General features: G+C 43.8%; 1 protein-coding gene across 1 annotated transcript in view; it reads left to right on the top strand.

Annotated features, from left to right (window-relative positions):
- SEZ6L2 (seizure related 6 homolog like 2) overlaps positions 1-15,818 on the top strand; it is a 246,662-nt gene that overhangs the window by 55,139 nt on the left and 175,705 nt on the right. Inside the window, exons 4-5 of the mRNA XM_029606956.1 lie at positions 1,202-1,335; positions 4,491-4,683. Coding sequence (XP_029462816.1) covers positions 1,202-1,335; positions 4,491-4,683 — 327 coding nt within the window. The remainder of the gene's footprint in view (positions 1-1,201; positions 1,336-4,490; positions 4,684-15,818) is intronic.

The following is a 15,818-nucleotide window of genomic DNA, read 5'->3' as shown; positions in this document are numbered from 1 at the left end:
CTTGATGGACCCTTGGTCTGACCCAGTATGGCATGTTCTTATGTTCTTATGCTCTCCATCACCTCTCATGGCTCTCACACAACAACCCTCCCATCACCACCCCTCTTTTTCTCTCTTAAAATGTTCCTCCTTCCAGACTCTGAATCTGGTGCTCTCTCACCCTTTCACCTCCAACATACCTCCGGCTCTGTCTCATCTGCCCCCACTCCTTTGATATATCTGTCTGTCTCTCTCTCTCTCTCTCCCACTCACTGTCTTTTACACCCTCACTATCACCACCTCTGTCACATCTCCACTCCATCTCTGGCTATCTACATTCCCATCATCCCCTCTTGCTTTCTTTCTCCTCTGGTTCTCTCTTTCACCCCACTCCTGCCAGCTCTTTTGCACCACATCCACTGCACTCCCCCCCCCCCCCCATCCCCTCCTCCTATATTAATCTCATGCACCCCCATATCTTGGCTCTTTTTCATCATCTGAGACAGCCCAAGTTTTCATTACTGATCTCAGGGAGATGGGGGAGGATACTGTATTCACCCAGTATTGATTTGAATCCCCTCTTCACCTTGCCCAACATTTATCCTCTCACAGCTCCCCTTCTGACACCACCAGCATTCAACCTCTCTTCACTACACTCCCTTTCAGCCTTTCCCTTTCCCTCCCTATCAATCATTTACAGCTCCCTGACAGTGCTCTAGAGTGCCTTCTCCCTCCTCCCCCATTCTGCTCTCTGCTGAATCCTGGGATCACAGGCTGCGGTTGTGTCTGTTTGCGGTCCAGCCACTCCCCTGCAAGGAGACAGGCTGGGAGGGATGAGACTACAGTGCAGGACACTGCAGAACAGAAAACCAAATTGCTCTGCCCCCTTTCTCAGCCCCTCTACTCCTGTTTCACCCCTTCCCCTTCTGTCCCCGTAGAAGAGAGAGGGGGTGAGTTTGGAGCAGACACAACTGAGAAGAAAAAAAATTGCTCCTCTCCCTTTTTCCAGGCTCTTCCTTCCTGTACCCTGTGGAAGAGTAAACAGGACAGGTTGAGATTTGAGGCACTGCCCAACAGATTCTGAACACGATCCCGGTGAGCCCATGGCTAGCACCCCCCCTACACAGACACCTCCTGAAAGAGAAACTATGTGTGTACACAGGGACTTGTTTCAATGCAATAGATGTTTTGTTTCTGATGCAGCCCTTCCCTCTCTCCTAAGTGCTCTGCAACAGTAACATTACAGACCCGGAGGGATACATCGAGTCACCTGACTACTCAGGCGCCAACTACTATGGTGGGTTGGACTGCACTTATACTGTCACTGTCTACCTGGGCTACGGCATTGAGCTGCAGGTAAGAGAGGCACAGTGCTTTCCTAGAGCTATCTAGTCCTAGGGGGAAAGGCTCTGAAGTCCTGTGAAAATTATTATTATAATTACTGCTTGCTCAAAGATATCAGAGTTTGTTGTAACTAAGTACATAGTGTGGAAGGACGAAGCCTTGGAGTTGGAAACCCACACATCCATAAACTTAATATCATCAAAACAAATTATGACTAGAATATGTAGAATATAAATTTTTGATTTCCCATAAAATATAACAATGTTTTGGACCTGCTAGAGATCCATCATTAGGATAAAAGTGCTTTAGTTTTCCTCTGTATATCCATATCTATCTATCTTTGTATCTATATACATACACGTAGCTGCTCAAATACTTACATCATTGACATCATCCCCCCAAAATGGATAGATTTCTCATAATTCTGTTTCATTTAGAGCAATAAATAGAAAAGCCACTGTATAATGTGTATAATAATGTCCTCTGAGACATCATGTTCTAGAGGTGAAAGGCTCTGTATTCCTGTGCTCATAGTAACAACTGGTCCATCCAGTCTGCCCAGCAAATTGTTTAGGTTTGTAACTGCTGCTCCGTGCAGGTTACCCCCATGCAGAAATGTTACACCAAACGTTACCACAGGTTACCAGGTTTCTTATCTTCTAGCCACCAGGGATCTTCTATGTCTGTCCCACACTCTATCCCCTGAGACATCCAGTCCTAGGGGTGAAAGATTCTGTGTTGGCAAGCCAGATAGCTCAGTGACACTGCCATCCAATGGTCACTGTTCAATTCCTGAGCCTACTTCATGGTATCGTAAACCCAGCAGAGGTTCATTCCACTTGAACTAAATTCCATCTTGGATCAACAGCAGTTCAGCTCTAAGACTCACCATACTACAGAGATGTTATTACTGTCTACCCTGGATACTGTGTATATCATGGTTTCAATGAAGGGTTAGTTACGTAATGATGCTGCTCAACATTACACTCGCATTCGGTATTCTTGATCATCAGGTCCTGTTATCCAGCTTGATGAATCTCTGAATTTCTGGTTATGGTACTTGATTGGTTTCAATCATTTCTATCTGAGCAAGTTCAGGAAGTATGAATTGGTTTGGCAATATCTTCTTGGAATCCCATAGTATCCAGGCTCCAAAGGGGTCGGACCTCTCAGCCACATTATTTAATATCTATCTTATCCCCTTATGTAAACCTCTAGCTGGGCTGGGTGTTTCAGATAAGCTGATGACATAAAGTTCTTTATACAGGAGAGATCATCATGGTTGGCTCGATTTAACTTTATCACTTTACTGTATACAGGAGAGATCATCATGGTTGGCTCGATTTAACTTTATCACTTTACTGTATGTCTTTCCTCCATCAAACAATGGCTATTTTTTCATAGCCTTACACTTAACATTGTAAAAACCAAACTAATGATTCTGGGTCTATTTCCTTTGAATGTTTCACCCACTATATTTACGTTTGAGGGTCATACCATTACCTTAGCAACACAGATTTGAAACCTAGGGCTTATCTTGGGCAGAACCTCTCAAAGCGCTCTCTTATAGAATGTACGATTGGAACAGAATTTTATAAATTACACATTTTGAGGAGTCTGAGACCAAGTTTATATCCTCATGATTTTCGTACAATTTGGCAAGTGCTTGTTCTTGCATATTTGGATAATTGTAATTTAGTTTCCCTCGGTCTGCCTGTGTCTGCTATACGTTCACTTCAAATAGTTCAGAATTCTGCTGTACAGATTCTAATTGGTAAACTGCTCACTCCACTGGTTACCATTTCAGTGGAGAATCAAATATAAGATAGCGATGTTGATTCATAGGTTACTGTTTGTGTCAATGCTATGCACCATGCTTATAAACCCATCGTCCCATGCAGTATGTTTGAAATTCCATCAACTCGTACGGCTGAGACCAGAGATAAGGTCTTCTCTATAGCAGGCCCTCATTTTTTAGGAGGTTTTCTGGATTCCGTACAGATGCTTGAGCACACATGGTCTTTTAAGAAGGCTTTAAAAACGATAAACATTCTCATTTCAGCAGGCTTATGTTATGTATAAGTGCTAATTGTCTGAAATGGATGTACAGCAGGAAGCTTGATTATGCTGAGTTTCTGGTTGTTTGGTTTTTCTATTTTTGTTATATTTTATTTGTATTATATTCACAGGATCTCTCCAACATCCCCCGCAGTGAAGTCGAGAATTTAGTTAGTTTTTCTTATTTTCTTATGTTCTGTGATATCCTTCCCTGAGTGTCCCTTTTACCCATCCCCTTCAGGTCATCTAATGGTCCCGCTGACTGTCTTACAGGCTTCTTATTTTTTTCTATACTTGGAAAAGTTTTATTATTGGTTCTTGTTTCTTTGACAAGTCTCTCTCTTGGCCTGCATTATCAATGTTTGCATATAATTTGCCAGTGCTTATTCTCTTTTCTTCATTAGCTTCTGCTTTCCATTTTTTCAAATGATATCTTTAAGCTTTAATAGCCTCTTTCACAATGCCATTTAGCCATGCTGACAGGTGTTTATTCTTCTTTTAACCTTTTTTGCTTGTAGAATACATTTTATCTAGGCTTCCAAACAGCCATGCCTCATAAGCACGTTTAACTCTTGTTACTGCTCCTTTTAGTGTCCATCTAACTAATTTTCTCATTTTCTCATAGTCTCCCTTATTAGAATTAAGTGCTACTGTAGCGGCTTTATTATTCTCCCTCAGTGATTTTGTCAAATTTGATTGTGTTATGATCACCGTTACCAAGTATCTCCACCACATTACTCCATGCACTAGGTCCCTCATTCCACCAAGAACTAATTTAAAGTAGTGACATCCCCCTTCATCCTCCACACTGGTTCAAGGACCAGCTGCTCCATGAAGCAGTCTTTTATATTATCTAGAAACTTAACCTCCCTCCCTGCATGCCTTAATGAGACATTTATCCAGTTCATATTGGGATAACTGGAATCTCCCATTATTATTATTGGGTTTATACTTCCAGGCCATAAAAAGGAGCTGTATCTTTGTGCCAAATCTCTAAGCCATCCAGTCCTGGAGATGAATTATTCTGTATCCTAATGCCTGTCTTTTCAATTTCTCTAGAAATTTAATGAAATGTTGTAGAGAATCTATCTTTCTTGCTTTTGTGTTAGGTGCAAAGCCTGAATCTCTCTAAAGAAGATTCGTTGACAGTGGAGGGTCTGGGAGGAGACAAGCCCTTAGTCCTAGCCAATGAGTCCCTGATGGTCGAGGGTCAGGTGATCCGCAGCCCTACCAACCGCATCCTGATCCACTTCCAGAGTTACCATGCAACCTCTCCTGGTGCCTTCAGATTCCATTATCAAGGTAAGGGGGTGCACCCAGTTCTCAGATCCTTTTAAGAGTGTGAAAAGTGTTGGGGGTTTGTAGAGTGTACTAAAGATAGACATGTGAGAAATCTACTCACTGAGAAAAAATACTAAAATCAGTAAGCCTAGTAGTGATTTTCTGCTTAGCTGGAACCTTTTTGAAATGTGACAAATTTGCTTTCCATGAACCTGCCACAGTTCAAGGCCCCAGAGACTGGGCAACGGTGCCACATATTTAAAAGGCACAGTGAGAATTTTCAAAGCTTGTGGGCTAGCTCTTTCTGGTTACCAGTTTCACAATATCAGCAGCCAGAATGTACTGGCACCTGCCTTCGAGTTTCAAAAATACTTGCAGTGGAGAAGGAAGTGACGTCACTGAGCGCTATGGACGTCTAGCTCTGACTCTCCGCTTCCCCCGCTGCCGTTTTTCCAGCTTTTTCCTGAGCACATAAAGAGCAGCCCCCAGGGCTTGCTCGAACGAAGCCCGACATGGCTGACCGAAAAAAGCCCGTTGATTTAGGGCAGTATTCTTATGATTCGTCGGGGTCCCTTTTCGTGGCTTTGGGATCGGAGGTGGCCGGGCAAGATGGTGCCGAATGGCCGGAGTCACCGTGCAGTGATAAAGAGGGGGCTACAATGCTGCATTTCCTTACCAAAAATGATTTTGACAAGTGGTTTGCGGACCTTGGGGGACGGACTCCTGACCTCCCCAAGACTTGCCAAAAGTCCCTGGTGGTCCAGCGGGGGTCTTGGAGCGATCTCCTGCACTCGGGCTGTTGGCTGCTGGTATTCCAAATGGCACTGATAGCCTTTGCCCTTACTCTGTCATAGGGGCTACCAGTGCCATTGGTCAGCTCCTGTCACATGGTAGGAGCACAAGATGGCGCCAGCCGACCATTGCTCCTACCATGTGTCAGGGGCCGACCAATGGCACCGGTAGCCCCTGTGATAAAGTAAGGGCAAAGGCTATCAGCGCCATTTTGAATACCGGCAGCCGATGGTCCGAGTGCAGGAGATCGCTCCCGGACCCCCGCTGGACCACCAGGGACTTTTGGCAAGTCTTGGGGGGGTCAGGAGGGTGGGGGGTTGTAGTTAATTAAATTTAAAGGGTTGGGATGAGGATTTTTGGGAAACGAAAACATATGTAACTAATGAACGATCGGGGTCCCCCAAGAACGGATGCAACGGATTTGGGTCCCGACGAATACGAATACCGAATGGGACGAATCCGTTCCTGTTGCACATCCCTATTGATTATATCCTGGTTACCAAGGATTTGATCGGTGGCACCCTTTCAGAAGATATAGAATCTATCACCTGGTCTGACCATGCTCCAGTTAGCTGGTCAACTACACTACTGTTAAGTGATGGAGGCCGCAAGTTTTGGTGATTAAATGACTCTCTTTTAAAAGACCCAGTTTATTGTGAACGTATTGCTGAGGCCCTGGAGGAATATTTTTCCATTAATGGTGTGGTAGGGGAATCCCCCATAGCGATTTGGGAAGATATGAAGGTGGCCATAAGGGGCCATTGTATTGGTCTTGCCTCCTTTCGTAAGAAACAACAATAGGCCCATCGTGAGCTAATGATGAGTGAACACAGGGATCTAGAAGAGCGTCATAAACGTAATCCTGGAAGTATCCCCATACGTAGGGTGACTCAAAAGAGGGAGGCGATTGCGGCATTAGATGCAGAACGTATAGCTTATGCCTTAGACCTGTTACAACAAAGGAATTACGAATTTGGTAACAAAAATAGCAAATTGCTGGCCAGGAGACTGTAGACTCGACGGATATGGGCTTTAATATATAGTATCAAGAACGCCTCCAGTGCCCTATTGTTGAACCAGGCGGCTATTCGAAGCTGTTTTCAGGCTTACTATGAGGAGCTATACACGCCGGAGATGGAACCTACTGAGGAGGATATAGATTCTTATTTGATTAATGTACCATTGCCCTGCCTGTCTGACTCAGAGCAGGTAACGATCAGTAAACCGATCTCCCCCTTGGAAGTGGACTGGGCAATTAAGGATCTAAAGGCTGGAAAGTCCCGGGCCTGGATGGGTTTATACCCCTGTTTTATAAAAAATACCGAACCATCTTGAGAACCCCACTAGCGACCATGTTTAATAGAATACCAGATGGGGGTCACCCTTATGGTAATGTAGCGTAGATTACCTTACTCCCGAAGCCTGGGAAGGATAGTGATAACTGTGCCTCTTATAGGCCCATATCTCTCATAAATATCGATCTTAAAATCCTCGCTAAAATATTGGTTCTGCAGTTAAGGGAAAGGATAGGATACCTGATACACATTGATCAGGCGGGATTTATTCCTGGCAATGCAACGGTGGATAATATCCGGAAATTATTAGATTTAATTTATATCGCAAAAGTGAATAAGAACCCAGTCGTATTTATGATACTTCATGTGGAGAAAGCCTTTGACAGGGTATATTGGCCCTTCTTGTTCGCAGTCCTAACCAAGGTGGGCCTTGGGGAGACTTTTTCCACCTGGGTGCGGGAGCTGTACTGTGATCCCTAGCATGTTTAAAGATCAACCATGGATATACTGCTAATTTTCCAATTAAAATGGGTACTCGGCAGGGCTGCCCATTGTCTCCCCTCCTTTTTACTCTTAGTTTGGAGCCTCTGGTAGAGGCAGTTCATAGGGCCAGGGACATTAAGGGGGTTAGCTGTGGAGGGCACCAGTACAAGATCACTCTCTACGCTGATGATGTTATCCTATCACTCTGAAACCCCTCTAGTTTCTGTCCCAGCTGCGATGTCCATGATTGAACGGTATGGGAGGCTCTCGGGTTTTCGTGTTAATCTGGATAAATCGGAGATTCTTCTAGTACATTTTTCTCCGGACCTATTGAGGTTTGCAAAACAGGCACTTCCCTATAGATGGACACAGGGCCCCATCCGATACCTGGGGATAAACTTAGATTTAAATCTTGAACATCTGGTTCATCAGAACTATAGCCCCCTGATTAAATCTCTTTTGGGGGAACTGGATAAGTAGGAGAGGCTGCAATTATCATGGTTTGGGTGGATGGCCTCAATTAAAATGAACAAACTGCCCAAAATTAGTTACCTTTTTCAAGTGCTCCCCTGCCTTCTTATGGAGAAGGTACTATGACCACTCCAGCGCAAGCTCTTTGCTTTTGTGTGGCACAAGCGCCCGCCTTGGGTGGTACGTCAGGTACTTTATCAACCCTGCAAAGCTGGAGGCCTGGGACTGCCCTCCCTGATGCACTATTATGTAGCCGCTCAATTAAAGCATATATTGGATAGCCACAATTATGCCTCCCCAAAACAGTGGGTAGTGATCGAGCAAACCTTAATAGGAGTATTCCCTCTACAGGCCATATTTTGGCCCATAAGTCATAACACACGGGAACTCGCCTCGATGCCTCCGAGCCTTCAAACGACCCTTAATATATGGAAAAGTGGAAACCTAAATTATTAGGTGTAAAGCAATATTCAGAGCTCTCACATATACAATCTTTTAGGGACTTTCCTATGGGAAGCAGAATGTAGTTTTTAAAAAATGGGAGGCTCGAGGCTTGACTAATCTGGGTCAATTATGGAAACAAGGGATGGTTCCATTTTCTGATTTACAACTCACGTATGCCCTACCGAATGAGGATTTCCTGGCATATGCACAAATTCATCTATATGAGCACCATGTCAACAATAAATTTTAAATTTTCTGATTTTTAAATTTTCAAAACAGAAATCCATTATCCATATACCAGGTATGAGTTTGATAGACCTTCATACCATCCCACGGTCTCTTGGGCATGTCTACTCCTTGTTTAAACCACTAGCGGGGGTCATCTTTAATCATTGGTCTTTACTCAACTTATATTTGCTTTTCCTTTTTTTAAAATATTTTTTACTTTTTTTTTCAAAGTTTTTTTGTTAATATAAAATATATTCAAGATGCTTCTCTTAAGCAAATATTGAAATTCTCATTATTTCGCCCAAAAGAAGTAAGTTCAGGATACTTTCCTTTAGCTGATATCAGAGTACAGTTCGACGTGATCACGTTTTGCATCCCAGCTGCCTCAGGAACCGACGTGATCACGTTTCACGTCCCAGCTGCCTCAGGAACCTCTCTGATATTGGGTTCACTCTCCGTTGCTAATAGAATAGGGATATTCTTTGTTTCATGTAGAGGTTATTCTGAAAAAACAAAGCACTATCACAACCACATTCTTGGGGTTCCACTTGCCTTAGCTTGCTTCAGGGATAAACTTACTAATCCGTGAGCGTTTTCATTACGTCGTCGTGGTGCGGGAGATACCTCCTACTAAGGTTACCTCTACTTTGAAAAAAAAGGAAAAAATATAAAAAAAAAAGGAAAAGCAAATATAGGTTGAGTAAAGACCAATGATTAAAGATGACCCCGTTAGCGGTTTAAACAAGGAGCAGACATGCCCGAGAGACCGTGGGGTGGTATGAAGGTCTATCATACTCATACCTGGTATATGGATAATGGGTTTCTGTTTTGAAAATTAAAAAAATCATAAAATTTAAAATTTATTGTTGACATGGTGCTCGTATAAATTAATATTTTTATCGTCAACTCAGATGCAATTTCATGATTACACAGGGCCCCAAGAGGGACCTACAAATGCCCCGCTCGATTTTGAAGGCTACTGTATCCTGGCAGGCAGGGTACAAAAAAGTATTTCAAAAATGTATCAGCTGCTTAATAGTAGTGCAAAGGGGAGAGCCTCCCATGTGGTGGCTTGGGGAAAGGACCTTGGTGCTCAGTGGAGTGAGGACAAGTGGGAGGAGTGCTTTCAGACATTAGGACGGTTTTTTATGTCAGCATCTATGATGGAAAACCGTTACAAGTTACTGTATCGTTGGCACTATTCTCCAACTCGAGTGGCACACTGGATGCTGGGTAGATCCCCATTATGTTGGCAGAAATGCCTCCAGCTTGGCACCTTCTGGCATATGTGGTGGCAGTGTCCCAGGATCCAACAAATTTAGGTGCTATGTCAACAAATGGTCGAAGCCGTTTTGAGGGTTATGATTCCACTACAGGCAGAGTATTGGCTATTGTGGGTTCAGTATCCCGTCTTAGAAGATGAACCCCATAAACTGTTTATATTCCTTAAGACAGCCGCTAGACTGTTAATTGCAGCGCATTGGAAGTCTGTAGATCCACTGAGCTTATCCCAGCTATGTCATAAATTGAGACACATATGGTATATGGAGAAACTGACTGCAATTCGCCGTGATACCATATCTAAGTTCTATAGAATATGGTCTCCATTAATTCGTTATATGGATCGGGTTAATGGGACCCTTGATGGCCATTAGCCAGGAATTTGAGGACCTACTGCACTGGTTAATACCATTAGTATTGCTTTACTTACTTATTACTACGCTCCCTTGGTCAATGGTGCGGGCTGGCATATGGAGGCCACTGATGAGCTGGTTAGCCTTTCCTAATAATCCCTAGCATTCAATTTGCTTTCTTGGCTTCTGCTGAATATTGAGCAGAGGATTTCAACATATTATCCAAGATGACGCCTAGATACTTTTCCTGGGTGGTGACTTCCAATGTGAAACGTTGCATTGTGAAGCTATAATTTGGATTCCTCTTCCCTATGTGCTTCACTTTGCACCTGTCCACATTAAATGTCATCTGCCATTTGGATTCCCAGTCTTCTAAGGCTCTCTTGCAATTTCTCACAACTCTTTGGTGATTTAGCAACTGAAAAACTTTGGGTTATCTGCAAATTTGGTAACCTCACTAGTTGTTCCTATTTTCAGGTCATTTATAAATATGTTAAAAAGCATTGGTCCCAGTATAGATCTCTGGGGCACTCCATTATTCACCTTTCTCCACTGAGAAAATTGACTATTTAGCCCTACTCTCTGTTTTCTATTTTTTTAACCAGTTCCCGATCCATAATAGGACATTGCCTCTTTCTTAATTTCCTCAGGAGTCTCTCATAAATGTCAAACACTTTCTGAAAATCCAAATACACAATATCAACTGCCTGACCTTTATCCATATGTTTATCTATACCGTCAAGAAAAATGTAACAGACTGGTGAGGCAAAACTTCCACTGTTAAATCCATGTTGACTTTCTCCCATTAAACTATGACTATCGGTATGTTCAGTAATTTTGTGTTTTATAACAGTTTCTACCATTTTGACCATAGCCGCGCGTATCTTATAAAATCCGGGGTCGGCGCGCGCAAGGGGGTGCACCTTTGTGCAACCTGCCCGCGCCGAGCCCGGCACGCGCTGCCTGTTCCCTCCGAGGCCACTCCAAAATCGGAACGGCCTCGGAGGGAACTTTCTTTCCACCCCCCCGCACCTTCCCCTCCCTTCCCCTACCTAACCCACCCCTCCGGCCCTATCTAACCCCCCCCCACCTTTTGTTGGCAGATTTACGCCTGCTGAAAGCAGATGTAAATCTGCGCGCGCCAGCGGGCTGCTGGCGCGCCATCACCTGACCTGGGGGCTGGTCCGGAGGCCTCGACCACGCCCCCAGGCCGGCGCCATGCCCCCGGTCCCGGCGCCGAACTGCCCCCTGACCCCGGACATGCCCCGGACACGCCCCCTCCCCCACCCCTTTTACGAAGTCCCGGGACTTACGCGTGTCCCGGGGCTGTGTGCGCGCCGGCGGCCTATGCAAAATAGGCACCCTGGCGCGCGAAAGCCCTGCGCGTGTAAATCCGGCTGGATTTACGCGCACAGGGCATTTAAAATCCGGCCCTTAGTCTTTTGCTATGGCCTTGTTCTCTCTTGGGGCCCCTTTTATCCTTTGATCATCTGATGGTCCAACTGACTCCCTCACAGGCTTTTTGCTTTGAACGTACTTGAAAAAGTTTTTATTATGACCTTTTACTTCCAGGGCAAGCTTCTTTTCAAATTTTCTCTATGCCTTCTTTATCAATACTTTTCACTTTGGAGTAAATTTAGTACTCACTGGGTGTGAGATTAAGATAAAAAACATCCTTACTTCTTCTAGGGCAGCTTACCCTAAGGCTCAGGGCCAATTAACAAGAAATGAACAGAAAAGATCCTTCCTTATCATAAGCAAAATCCACACATACACCTGCTGTTATACCAGGAGTATCAGCCCATCCCAGCAGCCTCATGTGGGGGTGCAGTAACAACCATGCCATGGTTCCTTCCTCTCTTTCCTCTAAGTGCATGACCCTTTTAGAAGGCCATATCTTTGTAGGGATCCCAATGGGGCTCTTTACAAATATTAGTCAATATATTTCTTGACTTTAAATACTGAGCTTTATTACTGATCATGGCTTTGTCTGAGATTTTGGAAGGCTTAAAAATGCATGATGCAGTAGTGCCAGCTCTGTGAGTGCTGTGGGTGATTGAACACCCCCAATACTGAGTAAACTTCCCAGTGTCTAGGGAGGGGTTATCTGTATTGAGTTTCGTATTCTCAATCATTTTGAAAAGTTGGCTCCTATGGCATGATATAGTAGGGACTGTATATGGGAATATGTTCTACATTATAGGTGTAAGTCATAAAAGATAACATAGGGAGAAAAACATACTAACATGGGGGTAATTTTCAAAAGTATTTACATGCTTAAATCTGGGTTTTACATGTGTAAATGCACTTTACATGTTAAATCTTTAGAGGGATAGCCATGTTAGACTGGTGTAGCAAAAATCACAGTAGTTGAATGGCACCTTATAGACTAACCAATTTATTAAAGCATGAGCTTTTGAGGACAGAATCTTGTACATTACTTCAAAATCTCTTGTACATTTGGGGGTAGATTTTCAAAGGGTTACACGCGTAGGATACGTGTGTAACCCCCGAAAACCTACCCCAAACCCCCCCTGCGCGTGCCAAGCCTCTGTTGCATAGGCTGCCGTGCACGCAAAGCCCCGGGAGGCGCGTAAGACCCGGGGCTTTCCGGGGGGTGTGTCGGGGGCGTGTCTCGGCTGGTGCATCATCGGGGGGCATGTCGGGGGCGTGACGCAACCGGCGCATCATCGGGGGCATTCCGGGGGCAGGGCTGTGGGCGTGGTTCCAGCCCGGGGGCGGGGCCGTGGCCTCCGGACCAGCCCCGGAATGGAACATGGCGCGCTGGCAGCCGGCCTGGCGCATGCAAGTTACGACTGCCTGGGCAGGCGTAACTTTTGCAACAAAGGTGGGGGGGGGGGGGTTAGATAGGGCTGGGGGGGTAGGTTAGGTAGGGGAAGGGAGGGGAAGGTGTGGGGGGTGGAAGGAATGTTCCCTCTGAGGCCGCTCCGATTTTGGAGCGACCTCGGAGGGAACGGAGGCAGGCTGTGCAGCTCGGCGTGCGCAGACTGCCGATTTTGGGCAGCCTTGCGCGTGCTGACCCTGGATTTTAACAGATACGCGCGTATCTATTGAAATCCGGCGTACTTTTGTTTGCGCTTGGTGTGCGAACAAAAGTACGCACGCGCGTAGTTTTATAAAATTTGCCTCTTGATGAAGTGGACTCTGTCCTTGAAAGCTCATGCTTTTATAAATTTGTTAGTCTATAAGATGCCACTTGACTCCTGTCATTTTTACTTGTTAAGTGAGGCTTTGAAAATTGCTACAATATATGCCATTAAATTGTCAATATGATTTACATGTACCCTGGTATAGCACTGTCCCATTGGTTATCCTCTTTCCACCATGCCTCTGAGATGCCAATTAAGTCTATGTCATCATTCACTGCTATACCCATCTTACTTCTTAGACTTCTGGCATTAGCATACAAACATTTCAAAGTTTGTTTATTGTTTGTATTTTCATTCTGCTTTTTAATTGATAGGGATAAGTTAGAATTTTTTAGCTCAGGTGGGTTTTTAGTTACAGGCACTTGGACTATTTTTCTAATTATTGGAACCTCACTGTCGGGATGCCCTAATTCTAATGCATCATTAGTATCCTTCGAAGATACCTCTCTCCGAACCATGCGCTGCTGAGTGACTGTCTGCTTTCCCCTTTGTTCTAGTTTAAAAGTTGCTCTATCTCCTTTTTAAAGGTTAGCGCCAGCAGTCTGGTTCCACCCTGGTTAAGGTGGAGCCCATCCCTTTGGAAGAGACTCCCCCTTCCCCAAAAGGTTCCCCAGTTCCTAACAAAACTGAATCCCTCTTCCTTGCACCATCGTCTCATCCACGCATTGAGACTCCGGAGCTCTGCCTGGGGTAGGGTGTGGAAGCCTCTCAATGACCAAATAGCTTCACTGTCTTAGCGGTGGTTGGTGGTTGCTTTTCCAGTTCCTTGGTTTATCTCATTGCAAGCCTTTTCCTCTTTCTCCCTCTCCTCTGTCCTACCTCTCTGCCTTCTTTCTTCTCTGCTATTCCTTTCCTTTTTCTTCCCTTATCTTTTTATTTACTCTCTGTTCTCTACCCCTTTCTCTTCCTTTTTCTTCAATATCTATATAAGAGGGGAATATGGTGGTTTTGAAATGTAATTGTTCATATGTATATTTGGTTTCTCTGGTTATGTAACTATGTTCATATCCACTCTTGAATAAACACATTTAAACAAAAACAACAACAACAAAAAAAAAGGATGAATGTATACAGGGAAGTGAAGGGAAAATGCAGTAATATGTCTGAAATAAGTGAAATGGTGAGGTTAGAAAGTGAATGAGTGAAGGGAAAAATGAATATAATCAGTTTTCTTAAGAGCCACTTCTACTATATAGTAATATATTGCTAACTTTAGATCTATTGGGAGGAAGTAAGTTTTTTTTGTGGGAAATCAAAATGCAGTATGTGTAAAGAAATGGGTGAAGAAAACATTCCTGTTAGTCTTCTAAATGCAATTCCTGGGGGAAAATTTTTATTCTATGGTAATTTTACAGTTCCAGTTTGTTCTGGGAGGTTAAGTCGCAGAAATCATTAATGGTTTGATGTCTGTTGTTGCTGATACTAAAATGATTTTGTAGCGATAAACTATGAGGTCCATATTCAAAAGCATTTAGGCGAATAACTCAGAAGTTATCTAAATGAAGCTCTGGGCATGTATCTGACTAAATTCTAGTGGATAATGTTAGCTGGCTAGAATTTAGCTGGATAAGTTAGAGGTGATCTGGGGGTGTAACTGGGAGGATTGGTGTTGGAGTCATTTTTTGTTACTTTTGCTGAAGATGTATATAGAGGATAGGCCATATGGATTCAGTCTTTTCACCCAGACACAAGGCCACAGGCCAGCTTCTGAGTGAACTCCTGTTTACTGTCTTGTACTGTGAAATGTTTATGAACAGGCAAGAGTCTGTTTATTTAGCTAGTCCACTAAATATATGATAAGAAAACCTGAGAGAGAGAGTGAAGGCCACACAGCTGTGTCTGAAATCTGATAAGAACTCAGAGGGAAGGAATGCCACTGCTTTCACAAACGTTTGTAGTGTATAAGGAGAGACAGCGAGACGAGAAAGAGAGGGGAGAGAGAACCCTGGATGTGATGGTACGGCTGATCCTTTGGAAATGTAAGCTTTTTATATCTATGTAGTAATTGTTATCTACCATTACTTTTTCTATATGATCTGATTTTATTTGTTCTATCCTCCTATTGCTCAAATGTACTTTCTTACCTGGAACCGTGATGTACTGAATGAAAGTTTGTGTGTGGCTCTTTGTATTGGGAATCAACTCCTGGGTTCAAGCCCACAGGTATAATCCCAGTAATTGCATGTGGCTATTTGTGTAGGGGATAAACTCCTGGGTTTAAGCCCCCAGGTATAATCCCAGTAATTGCATGAGGCTATTTGTGTAGGGGATAAGATATTGGTTTCAAGCCCCCCAGGTATAATCCCAGTAATTGTGTGTGTTTATATGAGATTAGCCCTCCAGGTCAGAGCCCCTGGGCAGGATACCATTGTGCACGGTCTGAACCTGTAACAAAATTGGCAACAAGGATGCTAGATTCCAGGTTAAAGGTTTATATGAGCCTTTAATTTGTGCTTGAGTATTTCTTGATCTTTTAGTGTGAAGGGAAGATTTGTTTATTTTGGGACCATCTAGTTCGTGTTAAGAATTTTTCTTTAATCTATAGAAAACAGGATAGAGCATAAGAAAACCTATTGAGTACAGAATATTCTGTGTGTGTATTTAACTTTAGCTTTGTGTAGCAACAGAAGGTGTCATTT

Source organism: Rhinatrema bivittatum, chromosome 6 (genome assembly GCF_901001135.1).
Source record: "Rhinatrema bivittatum chromosome 6, aRhiBiv1.1, whole genome shotgun sequence".
Taxonomy (NCBI): Eukaryota; Metazoa; Chordata; class Amphibia; order Gymnophiona; family Rhinatrematidae; genus Rhinatrema; species Rhinatrema bivittatum.
The sequence above is the reverse complement of the archived record's forward strand: the minus strand, read 5'-3'. Positions and strand labels throughout refer to the sequence as shown.